We start from the raw sequence: 19,812 nt of genomic DNA on the forward strand, positions 1-19,812 counted from the left end.
CAGGCTTACAGGGCTGGAGAACAGGAGAGGAGGTTGGAAGCAGCCTGGGGCCAGATAATGTAGGGCCTGAAAACCATAGTAAGCGTTTGAGATTTTTTTCTAAGAAATCACTTAAATGCTTCTAGCATAATGTTGCAACTGCATTGACAGTGATGTTAGAGAAGGAAGCACTATAAACATCCAAGGAGAAAAACTGAGAGATAACAAAACAGAAAGGAATGGAAAGAGAATGCAAGTGGGATTTAGCAAAATGGGTTTAGCCTTTAGCAGAAAGGCAGCTGGCAAGCTTGCTGGGCCACCTTCCGGCATGTGTCCTGGGGGTTGTCACCATTACTTTGCAAAGCCCTTTTTACAGTAAGTATTTTAAAAATCCAATATATTGAAGACTTGAGGACACTAAAAGGCCAGGAAAACACTATTTATAGATGTACTGATAAAATGCTTGCTCTGATTAAAGCAACAGACTCAGGCTATCAGGCATAGATTTCTACTGCCATTTGATTCAGATTGTGGACTAAGATAATAACTGCCTTTTTTCTTTAACCCACTAGGAGTCTGCACTTAAAGTAAAATACAAGGCATCTCTAGTAAATTAGGACTGAGCTAATAGGTTTTCCTCAGATGCACACATCCTCCTATGCACCTTTGCTGATTGTTTGATGCATGTGGGGGTATTGTACCAGCTAGTACTATCTACAGCATCATGGTGTAAGTGATAAATGCAAGAGACACCAAGTTCACATGCTTTCCTCCCAGTTTCCATAAACCATAATTTGTTAAGTCATAAAACATGTCATATGCATAGTTTTCAATGTTATGGGATACACAAAATAAGTAGAAGTCATTATCTCTCAAATGCACATTGTCCCTTTTCCATTTACCTTTAAGCACCTTGTCCTCTAGTCCATTCTCCACCTGACCTGCAAAGTACCTTTCCAAAATAAAAATAATATATGGCAATCCCCTTCTCATAACCTGTCGTGGCTCCCCACTGAAAATGGATAGGCTAAAACACCAACTCTTGTTCATGATATTGGAAGCCCTAGCAAATGGCTCCAATCTGCTGGCACAGTCTTACTTCCTAGCTTTCCCACCTTGCACCCTTAGGCTGAAACCTCAGTGAACTATGTGTACTTTCACTCGTGCTCAGAGTCAAATCCCAACTCAGCTGTTTATTTTCTGTGTAAACTTGAACAAATTACTTGTCCTGTCTGACCTTTATTCCTTTTCCTCTAAAACGAAAATATAATAGTATATAACTCATAGGGTTTTTATATGCTTAAATGAGTAAATACATTTATAATTAATATCCAACACATTATATAAGTGCTGAATATATTAGAGCTATTATTGTTATTATTTTTTAACAGGATTTCCTAATTATTGCTCCCTTGGCCAAAAAATACCTTTCCTGCTCACTTTTCTCCTAGAAAACTCCTATTCATTTGTCACAACCCCATATAAATGTCATCTCTTCTCTAAACTTCCCTTAACACATTAACTCACTCTCTAGTGGTAGTTATTTCTTCTGTGCCCTGATGACAAGTTGAACAACATGCTTCAATAGCATTATTCCCACACCACTGGTTAATTATTATTGCATAAGTTTGTCTTCCAGCTAGTATAGGAGTTCTTTGAAGATAAGGGCTCTTTCTCATTTCGTGTCTCCTAAGCCCAGATCAGAGCCTGGTGCATAGTAGGCTCTTAACAAATGTTTTGTTCAAACAAATGTTGAATCAATAATATGTAAAGACAGACATCTCTCAAAAAATTTCCCATATTACCAGGAAAGAATTCAAGGCAATTGATCAATATTACTAGCACAGATTCAGTAGAGTTAGCTAACAAACTAGGACTAAGTTGTATAATACAGCAAGCATGTCTGCAGTTCTAGGTCAATCATATGCCATATTCACTGTTTTTTTTCCCATTCTCCACTTAATCCAGTGTTGTCTTGCCAAATATAAGTCCCTTTAGAGTACTAACTATGGCTTTTAAAACTTTTGTATTCAAATATTAGATACACAAGTAAAGACTTCACGAACCTTTGTTAAAATGAGAAAAGATTTCCAAGATATAGGTAAAACTAAACAAGAAAAAGGAATACAAGCCTCTTTTCTCCTACTAACTTCTAATTACAAAAATATTGTTTCCTGTGTGCAAGCATGGACAGAGAGATAGAGGGTAGTGCTCACCAATACAAGAAGAGAGCTCCAAAAAGGAGCAGCAATGCAGCAGGGTGGGGGGCGGGGGTAGGTCAGAGGGGTGCAGTGGGCCCAGGATATATTCAAGACCATTGCAGTAGCTTTCTTCAGAGAGCATCATGTTGCTAATGATGAAAGAGAACTGATGACTGAAGTTGGGACATCAACAAAGAAGGGAAGGTTATAAAAGCTGGACACTGTGTGACAAGTACCAGGCAAGCACAGGCAGGCCATACAGGCCATGTAGTATAACACTGTGCTTCAGAAGTTGTCATCCCTGATGTGGGATTGGGGATAAATACTATGCTGACCTGAGAACTCTGGCAGTAATTTTCCAATTCAGTAATTCTGAAGGTTCCATTGACACTTTGCAACTTATTACATGTTTCATATCTACATTTTCTCATATCATCTAACAAAGAGTGTGGTATCCACTTTTGGGTTTCAAAATTCAAAGAAAAATTTTGAAATTTGAGATGGTGATTCAGAGTCAAAATAATGATTAATGGAGTATAAACACCTATAAGAAGCTAAAGCAATTCAAAATACTTTTGATATCTGCAGCAGGTAACATTGAAAGGATCATGAATTTGGAGTATACTTATATTCCAAATGAAACTTAAATGAGATAACATATGCAGACATTCTAGTAAAAAACTTAAAATATAGTAGGTGTTGGAATACATGTGGGTTGAATCAGATTTTTTTTCTCTTCTTGCTCACAGCAGTGCTCAATTACATATGTTGAGTGAATGAAAAAGAAAATGCTGGCACCAGTTAATAATGATCTTCAGATTCATGCAGGCTCTTGTGCATCTTTTTTATTAATAATATCCACTGAGGGGAAAAAAATTATATATAATATATAAATAATATAGATAAATCATAACAAATAATTTTCTAGTACCTGGACTATAAAGTAGTAAGATTGTACACTAAGTGAGATTTTAGAATTATTTTCTCTAGAGTCTTAAAAGTAGGGCAGATTCCCATATGTTAAAGATGGAGTAATTGTGGTCCTGCCCAAGGGTAAAAGGAAGCAATGAGATAATCATCCAAATTCCTTCCAGATTTAGGATTTTGTAAATACTCTGATTAGTGATAACACATTGAATATCCACATTTCCCCAGATATTTTTAAATAGCCCAGAGTCAGAATTTCATAAATATTTCTTAAATCTTCTGCCATTAGTCCACAGTTCATAATTTGGATTTTTAAAGCCAGAACTACACATCCATCTGACTGAAATATGAAATCTACAAATAAAAACTGTTTAGTGGGTTTGCATGTAAACTACATCCTCTGCATTGTTTAGCTTCATCATGAAAATTACTTTAATTTCAATGCTGGAATCAAAACAATCCAATCTTCTTAAAAGAAGCCTACTGTCTACTGTAAAGTAATAACATGTTTTTAGAGACTTCTAAGTGCATATCTTGGAATTTCTAACTTAAGTGCATGGTTTGGAAAAATACCAATCGTTGATCGTGAAAGGCTGGTTACATTTCACTATGACAAAGAGGCAAAAATAAAGTACTTATGCTCTTATTTCCTCATGTAACCATTTCATCTAATGTAAAAAAGCACATTAAATTTTTTGGAAACTCAACAAAGAAAAGTTTATTATTCTCACAAGTCTTAGAGACAGGAGGTATAGCAGACCATACAGAGCCATGTATATTCATTGGAAAGACATTAGGGTGCTCAAGAGACAAAAAAGCAAAGCAAGGGGAAAGCATGAAGCATTAGGCTAGAGCCTTTATTGGGGTTCCCCGGGAAAGGCAAAATTCTTAAGATTTGAAAAAGTCATAAAAATATGTAAGATACATGTCTATTTTCTAGAAAGAGATTTTCATTGCATGTTGTATGAAAATAAATTTGAAAAATGTTAAGCATGTATTCAGATAAAACAATAGAAATAAATATAAATAAAGACTTAGTCATGAGCTGAAAGCAAACTGTGAAACAGTTTTACTAAGAAACATCAGAAGGGGAATGTGTGAGTTGAAAGAAAAAAGGGTGAAAATGAATCATAGTCATAACTAAAGTTATTTTACAAGTTTAATGATTAATGAATCATTTTAATCTATATTACAGAGCATTATATCAAAGTCCTATGTTTTCTTTTTTGGCAATTGTAAAATTTTGTTTTAACTCAACTAAAAGAATATCATCTCATTAGTGTAGGTAACTTCAGACACCATTTAATTGTTCCTTTTGCTGCCAGAAAATCTGTATAATGCATGAGTAAAACTAGCTCTTTAATCATTTTAAAATTGGGGTTCTTTGGAAAAGTAAAAAAACTCCAGTATTTATAGCTCTATGTTCTTAGCACATCAAAAATCTATTATAAGAAAAAGAAAGGTCACACTATTGTGTTCAGAACCAAAACTCTACATTAAGAAAAATATTACCAAGGGTTTAAGAAGACATCATTATCTAAAAATCAGCTATCTAAAATTAAATATCCTTTTGGTTAAAATAGTGATTTAATATTAACTCAAGAAAAAATGTGCATCTATTAATTGTGTATTTTCTGTATATATTATTTTCATTAATTAAACATATATTTATATCTCTTCCTATTCAGTTATACTACTCAGCAAACTATAAGAAAATACATGTTAGGGGTGGGATAAAGCACAAAAGAGAGGACTTCTTCAAGTCAGTACATCCTTATACATAAACCTTCCCTTTATATGAATGTTACTATCATTGGTAGGCTTTGAAAGACTAACCACGTGTATTCTGCAAATAAGAGATTACAATTAAACAACATGATTTAATACATCAAGAAGATGACCAAAGAAATTCTGCAATAAAGCCATTATATGAACAGTCCATTGTCAGAAAGCAAGAATAAGCACATCATATATGCCAGGCAAAGTATGTGTTGGCTAAACATGTGGTATCTATCAAAGGCAAGCTATATCTTTCTAGGCATAACTTTAATTTGCCAATGCACTATACAGTAGATTAAGCAGACAAACATTTTAGATAAGTAGAAAATAATTCAAGTGAATATTAATTTTTAAAAATCATATCTCCTCAATTTATAATGTTGATTGGCAATCCAGCATGTAGTCACAAAGTCACTGTGTTAGAACTGCCTTTAAAATGTACATGCTCCCTTTATTACTATGGTCCCTGCTAGAAAAAACTAAGGTACAGCTACTCAATTTTTAAAGGTACCTTAATCTGAAAGAAAATATATCCTCCAAAAAAATCTGAAGTGGCCTGGCTTTTACAGTAAAAGTGATTTAATTTCATCGTGTTTTTTCCCTACATTTCATCATTATACTGTTTAAGGACATTACCCTACTATATTTACATACCTTGTAAACATGTATATTAAAGGTGGCAGGCTCAGTGCAAGTTTTACAGAGGGTTCTTGAATTTATTTGCTGGGTATTTAAAAAATACCTATAAATTTTAAGGTCCATTTTTTTTTTAAAAAAGAAGCTCTTAAAGATAACAGCATTTTGGAATCATAAATTAAAGTAACTGACCATGAAATTTCAGAAGTGGGAACTTAGTTTTCCTTTTCCTTAAGCAGTGTAAAGATAAGTCAATAAATCAAAAACTTACTGGTTTATATGCTATAAACACGGTGGTACAATACATTAAGTTAGACTTTACACGTTATCTTAAAAATAAGTTAGAACTAAGATTAAAACACTTATTCATGTCCCAAAATTTTTTTTTTAAATCACTAACAATCACAAAACAAAAAAAGTCACCTACCACCTCAACAGATATGAATCAAAAAACTGACTTTAAAAATTCATTTATTACTCGACTTACCTAGAATTAGCTATGTATTCTGATAAGCAGTAATTTTAAAGACTCTACAGTTAAAAGCATATTTTATCTGGAAAAAGCTAGTAGCACAATGACAATTTCGCACACAGTGCATTTATGTATTCTTCATCTGACCCGGTCTCCATTCATTTCACACTTGTGGTATGTTTTAGGAACAAAACTCAAATGTTCCATTTTCTACATTGCTAGATCACTGGTGCTAATGCGAGAATCTGAAAAGCACTGTAGATACCTCCAAGTCTTATCTTACCATGTATGAGCCACAGTGAAGCGACGACGCTGCCGAATGCTTTTATTCACCAGCAACTTTCTGAAAAAGCATGGTGAGTTCCTTGGTGAACTGCGTGGAGAAATTTTAGGAGATGTAGGTCTGTTTCCTGGTAATCTCGGAAGCTCAAGTTCTAAATGCATTTGCTCCTTGAAAGTCTTTATGCAAACCTCAGGTTCAGAAGCAGTAAGTTCCTTTGAAGAATCTTTTGCTGTCATGTCTTGTAAGGAGTGCTAGCTTTCACCATCCAAAACAAAAATCTCAAACATAGCAGAGACACTGCTGCAGGTCAGAAGACTGATAAGTCTGCAAACTATTTCCAGTTTAATTTACAAAGCTGTGACTCCAATGTATGAGCGTCTTAGAGCAAGAGCAGCATACTCGAAGAATAGCAAGTCGGGCTGTCACAAGGAGCTTTATCAGGCTGGCTTTGCCTCTGAAAATGCGCCAAAGTGCTTCCAATGTCAGTAGCCTCCTTGTGGATGAGGTTTGTCTGCAAGCTACACACTGACACTCACTGAATTCATTCAGCTGAATATATCAACTCATGAAATATTCATAAGGGCTTTTGATAAATCCTTTACATGCATTTTTTAAAAAAAATCTTATCAAACAAGCTGCATTCACTAATGGATAGTAAGCAAAACCTAGTCACTTGTTTTGTTTGCACAAAGAGCAGACCCAGAATCCGTCCAGCATGTGTAATGTTTAAAGTCTTCATTCAGAATTATCTTGCTCTGTAATGCACACAACAGTAACTCCACCTACCAAACGCTATTGGCCCAGGATTATTTAAACAATTGCAGTCTGTTTCCCCCTTAACAACACCCTTCATCGCTTTAGCTTTCCACAAAATTTGTGAGGCTAACTGTCTTCATCACAGTAAAAACAGATTAAATCCAGGATTGTCAAAAAAAGCTAGCTAAAATAGCCTTCTGAATTCCATTTTTGAATGAAAGAGCTGATTTGCTGAAGTTTTTTTTTTCCCCTCCCTTCTCCAGAAGATCCAAAACAACATCAATATAAAAAATGTCAGTGAACAGGAAAACATTGGATTTGGTTCATTCCCCCAAGGAATTTAATGCCCAATCTTTATTACAATAAACATTACCCTCATTCTTCTGTTTAAGCTCATTGTTCATGGGTTGCCAACAGCAGCCACGCTATGTTAGATGCACAGCCACTTTGACAGCAAAGCTCACAAAACTGGAATGAGGTTAACAACCAGGAAAAATGAATACTCTCAGTTAAAGCGCAGAGTCCAAAGTCAAGCACTATGCATGTGTTTGTGTGTGTGCAGGCAGGTGTACAAGATACTGTATGCTTGTGTGTGGCATATACATTTGAGAGTGGGTGTATTCTTTGTTCACAAAGAATGCAAGTGAGACTTATGGGCAGGGGAGTCCAAAAAATGCCTCAAGTCCAAAAGTAGATCACTGTAACCTAACATGTAGATATATATTGGAATACAGCTTCTATACTTTAAAAGGTACATGTGGAAGTAGAAAGAATACAGTGGTGCTTGAAGTTTCTGGATGTTATGAAAAGTCTATACAAGCAATGATTGTCACAAGGGCCAGCCTGATCTCAAATAAGTTTGACAAAGCAGAACTAGGGATCATCAGCAAGATCAGCAAGAGTGACAGAAAAGAAATGATTCTTGGTAAGACTTCAGTGAAAAAGGGAGACATTTAATTCTCCCACTAAGATGTGAAGTCTTCTACGCTTATAAAATCATTTGGGCTGAGCGCGGTGGCTCATGCCTGTAATCCCAACACTTTGGGAGGCCGAGGCAGGCGGATCAGTTGAGGCCAGGAGTTTGAGACTAGTCTGGCCAACATGGGGAAACCTCGTCTCTCCTTAAAAAAATACAAAAATTACCCGGGCTCGATGGCACACACCTGTAATCCCAGCTACTCAGGAGGATGAGACACGAGAATCACTTGAACCAAGCAGGCGGAGGTTGCAGTGAGCCAAGATCACGCCACTGCACTCTAGCCTTAGTGAGAGTGTGTCTTTGTCTCAAAAAAAAAAAAAAAAAAAAAAATCATTCATCTGTGTCAGATATTCTGGCTAAAATGTGCTAAATATCTAAAGGGCTAAATAAGAGCAGACTAACTCCTACATGTAGGAGCAAGTAAGACCCAAACCAGCCCTTGGGAAAGTGATTCAAACATAATAGGAAGGGTTTAAATTACTGGTTTACGGTACTACTTTGGAAAGCAGAACATTTCAATAATTAACTAAAATATATTATGAACAAAAGCACAGTCATAGAATTTTAGACTTGCACTGAATCCTAGTAATCACCTCGTTCAGCTGCTCATTCCAAAGACAAGGTAACAGAGCTAGAGAATTTAAGCAATTTACCTAAAGTCATATTAGTTGCTGATGTCAGAGCTAAAACTAAAACCCAGGTTTTTTGATTCCCAATGGAATGATCTTTAATTACAAAATTGTAATTTTGTTCAAGTAGGCTCTAATGCATTTTTTAATATCTAAAGATATTTTAACAGCCCTATTTGAGAAAACAAACTATTAGTAATGTCACAGGAGAAAATATGGCTATAAGCTACCTATTATTTTCTGAATTATGAAAACAAAGCTGGGACTTTCCTCCAGCAATGATATGATTTAAAACTGGGACATGAAAATATGTGATTTTGCCATTATTCATAGTGATGTATTGGCAAAAAATAAAACAGCAATTTGAAGTTACAAAAGATACTTCTCATATTTACTTTTCACAACTGCCAAAATATAGTAAGCATTTTAGAAATTTCTTTCTAAAAATATTACAGCAAATTTCACAACCCAGATATAGGTATATGTGAACTGGAGTTTAGATAAAGAAATGTTGACATAAACTTACCTAAAGCAGTACAATAGTGCAATTATAATTACTTTCCAATTATTATTGCCAAATTATGTGCCATCACATGGCATTCCACATTACTTTTTTCACTTTACCTACTATGACAGCCAAGGTCCCAAGTAAAGAAATTTTGAGAATCATCCTAAGATGTGATGTTCACAAAAATATGTAAAGTCTGTTAATTCTACCTACTCTAGAAAAAAGATAGGAATACCAAAGAGAGCCAATTGAAATATAAAATTTAAAACATAATCGGACTCTTTGAAAGTCTGAATTACTTATTTCTGAAAAAAAAATGTTTAAGGCAAGAGGAGTAAAGTTTGTTTTTAGAGCCAAACTGCCAAAAAAAAAAATGAGACACTTTGCCAAATATTGAAATCAAAGATGAGCCTACAAGGTAGGAAATAGGCAATGCTATCTAAGAAAAAGTAAACATAAGCACAGTAAAAACAAATCCTATGTTATATTTCAGTAAAGTATACTATTTGAGAGAGACAGCCAGGAGAACAGGAGAAAAAGCAAATCGAATCTATTTGCCCTGTCAGATGCCTAGGAAGGAACTAACGAATAAAATGAAAACCTTTCTGTTCATGTATAACCCTTAGCCCTTGGCACCTCAGAAGGAGAAATGAGTAATTCTCAATTAATTTATCAATGTACAGATACTTGAGAATTATCTGAGAATTCCAATTAAAGGTATGTCTCAGGTTTATTTATTTTTTATAACTCAATTACATTTTATTTTATTTTATTTTTTAGACAGTGTCTCGCTGTGTCACCCAGGCTGGAGTGCAGTGGCTCCGTCTAGGCTCACTGCAACCTCTGCCTCCAGGTTCAAGCGATCCTACCTCCCGAGTAGCTGAGATTACAGGCGCCCGCCACCATGCCTGGCTAATTTTCTATATTCTTAGTAGAGACAGGTTTCATGATGTTGGCCAGGCTGGTCTCAAACTCCTGGCCTCATGTAATCTGCCTGCCTCAGCCTCCCAAAGTACTGAGATTACAGGCGCAAGCCACCGTGCCCAGCCTGTCTCAGTTTTAAATAATGAAATTTCTGGTATTCACATCCTGTCAAAGCAATAAGAATCAATAATTTATCATAATAAAATATCATTAAAGGATTTGAATAGAGTTATATAGTCAATAACAATTAAATAATGCATTACTTATTGTAAATATTGTGGGAAAAATGGAAACATTTTGATTTTCATTGAATTGAAAAGAAAGGTCAATTAAGTACAGCCAAAAATATTATAAATATATAGTGACACTATGATAACTTTGGTTTAAAATGTTTTTAAAATTCAACATCTTTGTAATACAATTATTTTGGGTGAAAATAATTACCTTCTTTTTATATTCAATATCCTTCAAACTTTAAAAGTTGACCTGGAATAAATTTTCTACGAGTAACTACTTTTCAACTATTATAAAACAAAAGTATTTTAAATGGACAAGACTGCAGTTTGTATACAATAATATTATACCTAGCACAACATGGCACTCAAAATAACATGGTTCCCACTTATTGTAAATACAAAGCTGGATATTTGAGAAGACAATGAATTAAGAAGCTTTTTTAAAAAAGACAATCCAGAAGCTTTTTTAAAAAAAATCTTTAAAAGAGGAACAGATTTAAGATTATCAATATTAATAAAATTGAATTATTATTGATCATGTTTTTATTTATTTCACTAGCTGGTTCCTTTTTTCTAAAACAACACACAACCATTAGACTCTATTCAAGTAAAGCTATACAAGATCCCTTCCTTCAGTCAAAGACAAGGTAACAGAGCACCAATGAACAACCATACCTCTTCCAGCAGTGTATGCTGTTATACAACAGTATATAACAGTAAATATACTGTTATATATAACTACAGCAACCCCCAAATTGCAACTTCTCCCAATTTTTATATTTTGTTTTTAAAAATGAAGCTAGAGAATTATCTAACATGATTGAAAAGAAGATAATATTCAACTCAATAAAAATGGTTATCTAGCTATCTTGGAAAATTAACTGGCAACTCTTTAAAAGAATTATAGAGATGTAATTTACATTTTTTGCATTCCTACTGAGTGCCATATATGGCAGTAAGCATTTCTAATATATTACTTTATTTGATCCTCATAAATATATCAGACAAATACTGTTGAAATTCCCTGTTTGAAATATAAAATCCTTTCGGGCTGGGCTGAGTCTTGTTCAATACTGTATTTCTGGAATTTGGGATAGACTATGGCACAGAGTAGACAGTCAATAAATATTTGTAGACTGAATGTACATTATTTGTAAATTATTAAACCCATTTTCAGATAAGAATATCAAGATGCAAGGCCGGGTACGGTGGCTCACGCCTGTAATTCCAGCACTTTGGGAGGCCAATGCGGGCAGATCACCTGAGGTCGGGAGTTCAAGACCAGCCTGGCCAACATGGTGAAACCCCACCTCTACTAAAAAATACAAAAATTAGCTGGGCGTGGCAGCGCATGCCTGTAATCCCAGCTACTTGGGAGGCTGAGGCAGGAGAATTGCTGGAACCCAGGAGGTGGAGGTTGTGGTGAGCAGAGATTGTACCATTGCACTCCAGCCCAGGCAGACAACAGTGAGACTCCATCTCAAAAAAAAAAAAAAAAAGAAAGAAAGAAATCAAATAAAATTGCATAGCTTTTAAACAGTTGATCCAATACTCAAAACCAGGTCTTTCCACTCTAACTATAGTGTCCATTTTATTATACCTCACCAATGCTACCCAAGCTTTTCATAACAGAGGATACCTTATGGGACAGAAGAGGGAATTCATGCTCCCAGGGTGATCCAGTCACATTGCTAGAAGTTCATCTTCACATATACTTAACATCCTTGAGCCTGAAGTTATCTAGCATGATATCTTTATAAGATGATGTGAACAACCTCACTTTTATCCATATGATGCCATTTAATTACTCATCTTTAGTAAAATGATACTACAGAAAGATCAGTTTTAGCCCATATTACCTGATAGAGTCACCTGAATCCTAGGTGGGAGGCTTGTATCCTAGATGCTTGAGCATGGTTTCATGTTTCTTAGAGATTGTCCCATTCAAGAAAGAATTGCCCACTCAAAGCCCTCCAGTGACACCTCATCACCTAGAGTAAAAGCAAAGTCTACACAGTGGCCTTGAGGTCCCTACATGAGGTTTCCCCATCTCCAACTGCAGTACCTCTCTTATTTCGTCTTCTTCAACTCTCCCCCTAGTTCTTCTTCAGCCACACTGGCCTCCTTTTTGTTCACAGAAAATGTTGTTCAAGTTTCCTTTTTCCCAGTATATCTGCATGGTTTGTTCCCTCATCTCCTTCAGCATTTGCCCAAATATTGCTTGCTTCATGAAGTCCCCCATAATCACCCTGTTTAAACCTACCGACCTCCCCTATTCTGCTTCATTTTTCTCCATAGTACTTGTCAGCATATAATATTAATTACTTGTTTATCATAGTCGATATTACTTAATGACTTTGTTATCATCTGTTTACTCCTCCTGAAATTTAAGTTTCATAAGGAACAGAGCTTTGTTTGTTCAATCCTGTAATCTCAGCTCCCCAAATACTGTTTGCTACATAATAGGTATTTAAACAAATATTCATTGAATGAATAAATAACTGATCGCCTTGGTGCAGAATAAGACAAAGGAGGAGGGATCAAACAAAATGGAATAAGCTATTTCTCTCAAATTAGAGTAAGAGCTATATTGGCATTAAGCGGTAGCATTTTCAAAATGTTGTATATTTATTATTTTATGCAGTTTTCACTGTCTGAAGTATTATTTCTCTATCATCTTTGTCAAGCATGTCATGTCTCATCCATTAAGGCTAAATTCAAAGGAAAACTCTTCAGTAAATTTTTTCTCAACTTCCATAAGAAGAGTCAGCTGTTTCATCCATCTGTACTCCACCAGCATTGGCTGTCTCCCTCAGAATGTTTTGTGATATGTTATGGTACTTTTTTTCGTTTGTCTCCTGGCCTAATCTATGAGCTCTCCAAGGACATAAACTATCGTATTCACCTTTGTATCTTCAGAGGCTGACATTGTGTATTCCCATTGATTAATATTTAGCAGTTAAATATATGAAAGAAAAATAAATTGGGAACCTCAAATCATGCCCTGCTATTAGCCCTGCATTTTTCTTACTGTCTTGAAAGCGATTACAGCCAATATCCTTTTTATACTTGAGCTTACAGAGGATTCCAAATGGAAACTTCTTAAATCACAGCAGTTTATCTATGTTTACCATTTTAGCTAACATTTCTTTGTTCTTTTAATAATAATAATTATTATTATTCACATTCCTGCCGAAGTGCAAAAGCAGAATACCAGTGTGTTGCAATGTCTATTCATTAGGTGGCAGACTGGTAGGAGAAACTTGCCAGGCTTTCTCTTCACAGTGCTTTCTGGTTTTGGCAGAGTAATTAGGTGCTTCTTTCACGAGGCACATTCTGAGAAGGCAGATTACATAGAATAAAAATACTAAGGGAGTTCCTCTCTTTCTTCCCTAGGTCATCATTAAATCAAGATATATTAGCAAGGATGAGTCAGATACCTAAATGCAAGGGGAAGCTGTTCCCATGGTAGATGTTGCAAAAACCACACTAAAAGAGCGTACTCCAGTTCCCAAAGATAATATTAACCTGTCAGCAAATTGTCTAAAAGGGTGATTTCAAATGAATAAAATATTAGGGACATAGCTGTTGGAAACAAAGTTATATTTGGGAAAACCTCTTTCTCTAAAATAAGCTTTTTTTTTTATTATTTCCTACTTTGTCAGTAGTCTTGTCTGAAATAGATAAGAAAAAAATAACATAGTATTAATCTACACTGTAAAATTTTAAATGTAAATAATTGCCTACATAAGTCCAGTTAACTGTGATACTACAGAGATCATAGAGTATAGCACACATTAATATTAAATCAAATCCACTCCACTGCTCTTAAAAAAAGAACAATATGCAGAGATCCATTATGTGTTTAAGTGGACATTTGCAAGCTATTTCACAGAGACAATATTTTCCCAAATTAATATTTTACTACTATAAGCCTTATAAGGGTACATAATACATATCAATGTAGAAAATTCTTCCAAAATAGTAGGTTAGATCAAGATCAGCTGACTTAATTTCAAGATTTGTTTATTCACTACATAGTCTGTTTATTTTAAATCTGTTCATTGTAGAATTTTTAAAAATTTCCGTAATATTAATGATGATGGCTCATTAGTTTATAATGAAGAAAATAGAATTTTATTTGTCAAGACTTGCTATAAAGTCCTAGAAGTTAAATTTAAATTTAAAATTAAATTTAGAGTTACTCAAATTTACTTCAATATAATATTTCATATTATCAAAACACTGCAATATTACATATGTAAAATCAAAGCCTTGAGACATTTGATATGTAAGCACGCTGAGAGTTTTAGCGAAGACTTTTAAAGATAATATATATAATATATATATATATATTTTTTTTTTTTTGAGGTGGAATCTCACTCTGTCGCCCAGGCTGGAAGTGCAGTGGCACCATCTCGGCTCACTGCAACCTCCACCTCTCAGGTTTAAGCAATTATCCTGACTCAGCCTTCTGAGTAGCTGGGACTACATGCGCCCACCACCACACCTGGCTAATTTTTGTATTTTTATTAGAGATGGGATTTCGCCATGTTGGCTATGCTGGTCTTGAACAAAAACATATATTTTTTTAAAGCTTCCCTGGTTACTATTTTTGTCTCTTTTGTTTTACTTTTTAATTTATCACGAAATAAAATTCACCTTTTTTGGTATAGGGTTCTATGAAAGTTGACACACATAGATATTCTTGCAATTACCAACATGTTCAGGATATAGAATAGTTCTGTCACCCTCAGAAAACTTTCTCTGCTACACCTTTATAGTCACATCCTTCCTGCCACCACTAATCCCTGGCAATATGTGATCTGTTCTCCATCACTGATTTGTCTTTTCAATCATATCATATAAATGGAATCATATAGTGTTTAACCTGCTGAGATCAAGTTTTTACTCAGCACAATGTCCTTGAAGTTTAGCCAAGATGTTACATTTATTAATAGTTCATTAATTTTTATTGCCAAATAGCATTCCATTGTAAATCTCTACCAGTTTGTTTACTCATTTGCCCACTGAAGGACAATTGGGCTGTTTCTAGTTTTGAGCTCAATTATAAATAGAGCTTCTGTAAACATCCGTGTACAGGTTTTTGTGTGAATATAAGCTGTCATTCCTCTATGGAAAATACCCAAGAGTAGGATTCCTGGGTCATATATAGCCCTGCAAAGATATTTTCTTTAGTACTTTTCTCTTCCATCCTAAATAACTACACTTGTTCAACTATCCTTATACAATATAGATTAGACCCTTTTTGATAATACAGTCTGAACCTCTGACATACGCAATAGTATATTATGTTATTAGGGCTTCCATAACAAAGTACAAATGAGTGAGTGGTTTAAATAACAGAAATGTATTGTCTCACTGTTCTGAAAGCTAGACTTCCAAAATCAAGGTGTCAGCAGAATCGGCTCCTCTGAGGGTTGTGAGGGAAGAATCTGTTGCAGGCCTTTCTCCGTGGCTTGTAGATAGCTGCCTTCTCCCTATGCCTGTTCACATGGCTTTCCCTTTATGCTGTCTCAATGTCGCAATTACCCTTTCTAATAAAGATACCAGTCGTATTGGCTTAGGACCCACCTTAATGACCTTATTTTAACTTTATAATCTCTGTAAAGATCTTTTCTCCAAAATAGGTCACTTTCTGAGGTACTGGGGGTTAGAATTTCAACATATGATTTGGGGAGGACACAACCCCATAAATGTCCATCCTCTGACCCCAAAAATTCATGTCGTTGTCTGTCATATGCAAAATACATTCGCCCCATTACAACACCTCCAAAAGTCTTAATTGTTCCAGCATCAACTCTGAGCCTCAAATCTCATTTAAATCATCCAAATCGATTATGGGTGAAACTTGAAGTATGATTCATCCTGCGGCAAAGTTCTTCTCCATCTGGAAACCTATAAATCTAGACAATGAGTTATCTGATTTGAAAATACAATGGTGGGACAGGCACAGGACAAACATTCCTATTCCAAAAGGAAGAAATAGAACATAAGTCCAAAACCTAGCATGAAAAATTCCATTAGATGTTGAGGCTTGAGAATAATCCTTTTTAGCTCAGTGTTCTGTCCTTTGGGCCCATGAATGTGGTGGCACCAGTTTTCTAGGACCTGAGCATTAGTGGCCGGACTTGCCCTCTGAAACCAAGGAGGTGGTCCTATTTTTCTGCAACCAATGAGGAGATGGCCCCAATGTTGCCAGACTTGTGCTCTCTGGACCAATGATGACAGAAGCAGCTCTGCTGGCCTCTAAACTACCTTCTAAATCATTCTTCTCTTTTCTTAAAAACTATCTGCATTATCAACCAGCCAGATAGTTCAATCAACCCATTTCCTTCTTGTAGAATCCCAGAAGTCTGACCATTTTCCTTCACTTCATCCCAGTTCTGTCACCTTCAGTCAGAGTTTGTAGTGTTTCTGCTGATATAAAACTCACAAAAATCTTGTTGGCCTCCTGTGCAATTCACAGGGTTCCAAGCCACCAGACAAGAGGGTCTTTCACAGATGTTTCCTGGATGACCACATATCTATTCCTGTCTTTTGCTGAGATGGTTGATTGGATTAATGAGTCACATGCTTCTCTTTGTAGCAAATGGTTGTCCAGTCACACTTTTGATGCTCTCTCCAGAACACGTTTTCTCATTTCTTGCAATGTAGATAGGCTGAGAATTTTTCCAGTCTTCACATTCTGATTACTTTTTGCTTAACAACTCCTTCTTCAATGTAGTCTGTCTTTTCACAGTTTACTATAAACAGTAAGGAGAAACCAGGATGTGCTTGCAACCCTTTGCTTAGAAATCTCCTCAGCTAAATATCCAAAGTTCATCACCTAAAAGTTCTATTTTTCATAAGGAAACTAGAACGCAAGTAGGCCACATTCTTTTCTATTTTGTAATAAGGATCACCTTCCTCCAGTTTCCAAGAAGATGTTCCTTATTTCTGTCTGAAACGTCATCAGAAACATCTTTAACATTCATAAGTCTAACAATAGTCTCCTGGAGGCAATCTAGACCTTTCCTACCAAGCACCTCAAATCTTCCAGTCTCTGCCAACCAAATTCCAAAGCCACTTCCACATTTTAAAGTATTTTTAAAGCACTACCTTAGTACTTCTTGGTAATACCACAGTCTGGGTAGCTTAATCAACAGAAATTTATTGTCTCACAGTTCTGGGAGCTAGATGTCCAAAAATGAATGCATCAGATGAGTTAGTTCTTTCTAAAGGCTGTGAGAAAAGAATCAGTTCCAGCCCTTTCTTGGGGGGAAGGCAGAAAGAGAAAGAGAGAACCACTGGGAACTAAGATATAATAACCATTATTTATTGAGAGTTTGCTATGTACTGGTTAATTTTATAAACATTATTATCACATTATCACATTTAACCTTATAATACCCCCTTTGAACTATATAATCTACACTTTACGGATAAAGAAACTGAATTACAGAAACATTAGATGAATTACCCAAGGTTAACCAGTTGGTAAGTATTGGAACCCAAAGACATCTGACTTCAAAACTTAGGCTTTAATCCATTATACTTTATTGCCAAAAAAAAAAAAGAAACATGAATATGCCATGTTTATATATACATAAACACAACACACTGTATTAAAAACATATTAACTCCAGTTAAGTTGTATCCTGAAACTAGAATTGTTTCTCCATAATTTCATATTTCAGGACAACACAAAGCAATTTGAATAAGCAATAAAAATCAGCAAACTTTTATTAATGAGTAATTTTTAAAAATAATTTTGCCTGAATGCACTCTTACCAATCTTAAGCCAGTTTTGGAAGAAAGTATATTAGTTGAATGTACCTTGGCATGTTCACTCATTTGCAACTCAAAATTTGTTTGTCTTTCATGTCGAAAAGAATTTATTTGTCTCTCATGTGTTAAAATCTAGAAACGTTTTTTATGTACCTCCTTTTCTTTACCTTAAGTATTACAGATAGAAATATCATCTCAGGATTCTATTTCCAGATTTTTTACCTTCTAACGGACACACCTGAGATTGATATTTTGGGGCCTCCCAGGTCAGATACTTAATTCTCATGGCTACTATTGCTACAAATAGTGTTTTGGTGTGAAATCTGTACTGATTTTACATGTCTGAGATTTAAAATTATCCAATTTGTGCCATATTATCTATAGCCAATAAATTTATTTTATTTTATTTTTGGTAATTTAGAAAATTTAGAGGCAAGAGACCAAATTCTAATGATACTGTGTTTTTTAATCTTTTTAAATTTTTCTCATTTTTCTGAAAGTAACTGTACTTTTAGAAGACACTATAAAGTACCCCTTCACACCAATCACCAAAGTAACATGTAGGAATTTTTGAAGTCCTCCTTTCTATCTGTGTCTAGCATCATTTCTGGGTTCAGTTTTCTGGATTTCCTGACACATATTGGGATTTGGATGGTACAGTATCTATTAAAATAAATGGGCACTGCTTGCCACACACTGAAGCCAAGGAAAATTTTATCTTCATCCAAATACGAACAAACTCAAAGTAAAGCATATTGAGAACACAAATGAGAATCAAATGAAAAGAAAAGAAACACCAACACCCCCCTTTTATAACAAGTGATTTATATTCTAAAGTCACAGCCTATGATTACAGTTGTAGATGCCATCAGATTTTTTTATAGCTAAGAAAATGTGCTTCTTAAGGCAGAGATCCAAATTTCTGAATCGTGACAGCAACAGCTGAAGACTAAAGATAGACAGTCAAAACACCATTTTTCTGTACATTTTCAGTTGTTAAAAAAGCAGTTACAGTACATTATGTATAAAACATATTGTTTTAACCCTGTGATGGCTCTACTGGGGAAAAATTTATGACAGAAAATATTATTTTATACCTTCATTATATACACGTATTTTTAAAAGTGGTGATGGTTTTTTGTGCTTAATGTCGTATTTTCAAATGTATTTTATATAGATGTGTATAATCATTATCAAAATATTCTTATTTCAAACAAATGTTGAATTTGTGGCCCCCATCTCATGGCGACTCACACTCACTCCTCAGGATCTGTTTGCTTTTACCTCTTTCTGGAAAGCTCTCTCTCTAGATCTTTCTATGGTTCTCTTCTGTTCATATGTCTTCTCCTCAGAAAGTCTGTCCCTAATGACCCGATGTAAAACAACAGCCCTGCCCTTGCTCTTACCTTCCTCAGCTTTAATCTCCTAACAGCTTCTGTCACTCACTCTCTGCCATTGCTATTGCCTGACACCTCCACTAGAATAAAAGCCCTGAAACAACAGAGACCTTCAGTGTTTCATTTACCTCAGTAACTCCAGCACCTAAAGCAGTGCCTGGCATAGAGCTGATGTTCAATAAATGCCTGCTTAATCAATAAAGACCACTTAGTTAAACTGCAAGAGCTTTTACTCCAGGGTCCCATTAAGGTCCGCCTGCTTCATCCTCAGTCACTTCAACCAAGTCCTTAAGCAAATTCATTTTTTCAGCCACT

At 35.2% G+C, this 19,812-nt stretch overlaps 1 protein-coding gene across 3 annotated transcripts in view; it reads right to left on the reverse strand.

Moving 5' to 3' along the window:
* Nucleotides 1–19,812, reverse strand: part of PDE4B (phosphodiesterase 4B) — a 457,607-nt gene that overhangs the window by 365,961 nt on the left and 71,834 nt on the right. The window contains exon 1 of one of the 3 annotated variants that reach the window (XM_054484029.2): nt 6,278–6,686. The exons of the other annotated variants lie outside the window; for them this stretch is intronic. Coding sequence (XP_054340004.1) covers nt 6,278–6,513 — 236 coding nt within the window. The 5' untranslated portion in view covers nt 6,514–6,686. Of the gene's footprint in view, nt 1–6,277; nt 6,687–19,812 lie in introns of those variants that run through there. 3 annotated transcript variants of the gene reach the window in all.

Source organism: Pongo pygmaeus, chromosome 1 (assembly GCF_028885625.2).
Source record: "Pongo pygmaeus isolate AG05252 chromosome 1, NHGRI_mPonPyg2-v2.0_pri, whole genome shotgun sequence".
Classification (NCBI taxonomy): domain Eukaryota; kingdom Metazoa; phylum Chordata; class Mammalia; order Primates; family Hominidae; genus Pongo; species Pongo pygmaeus.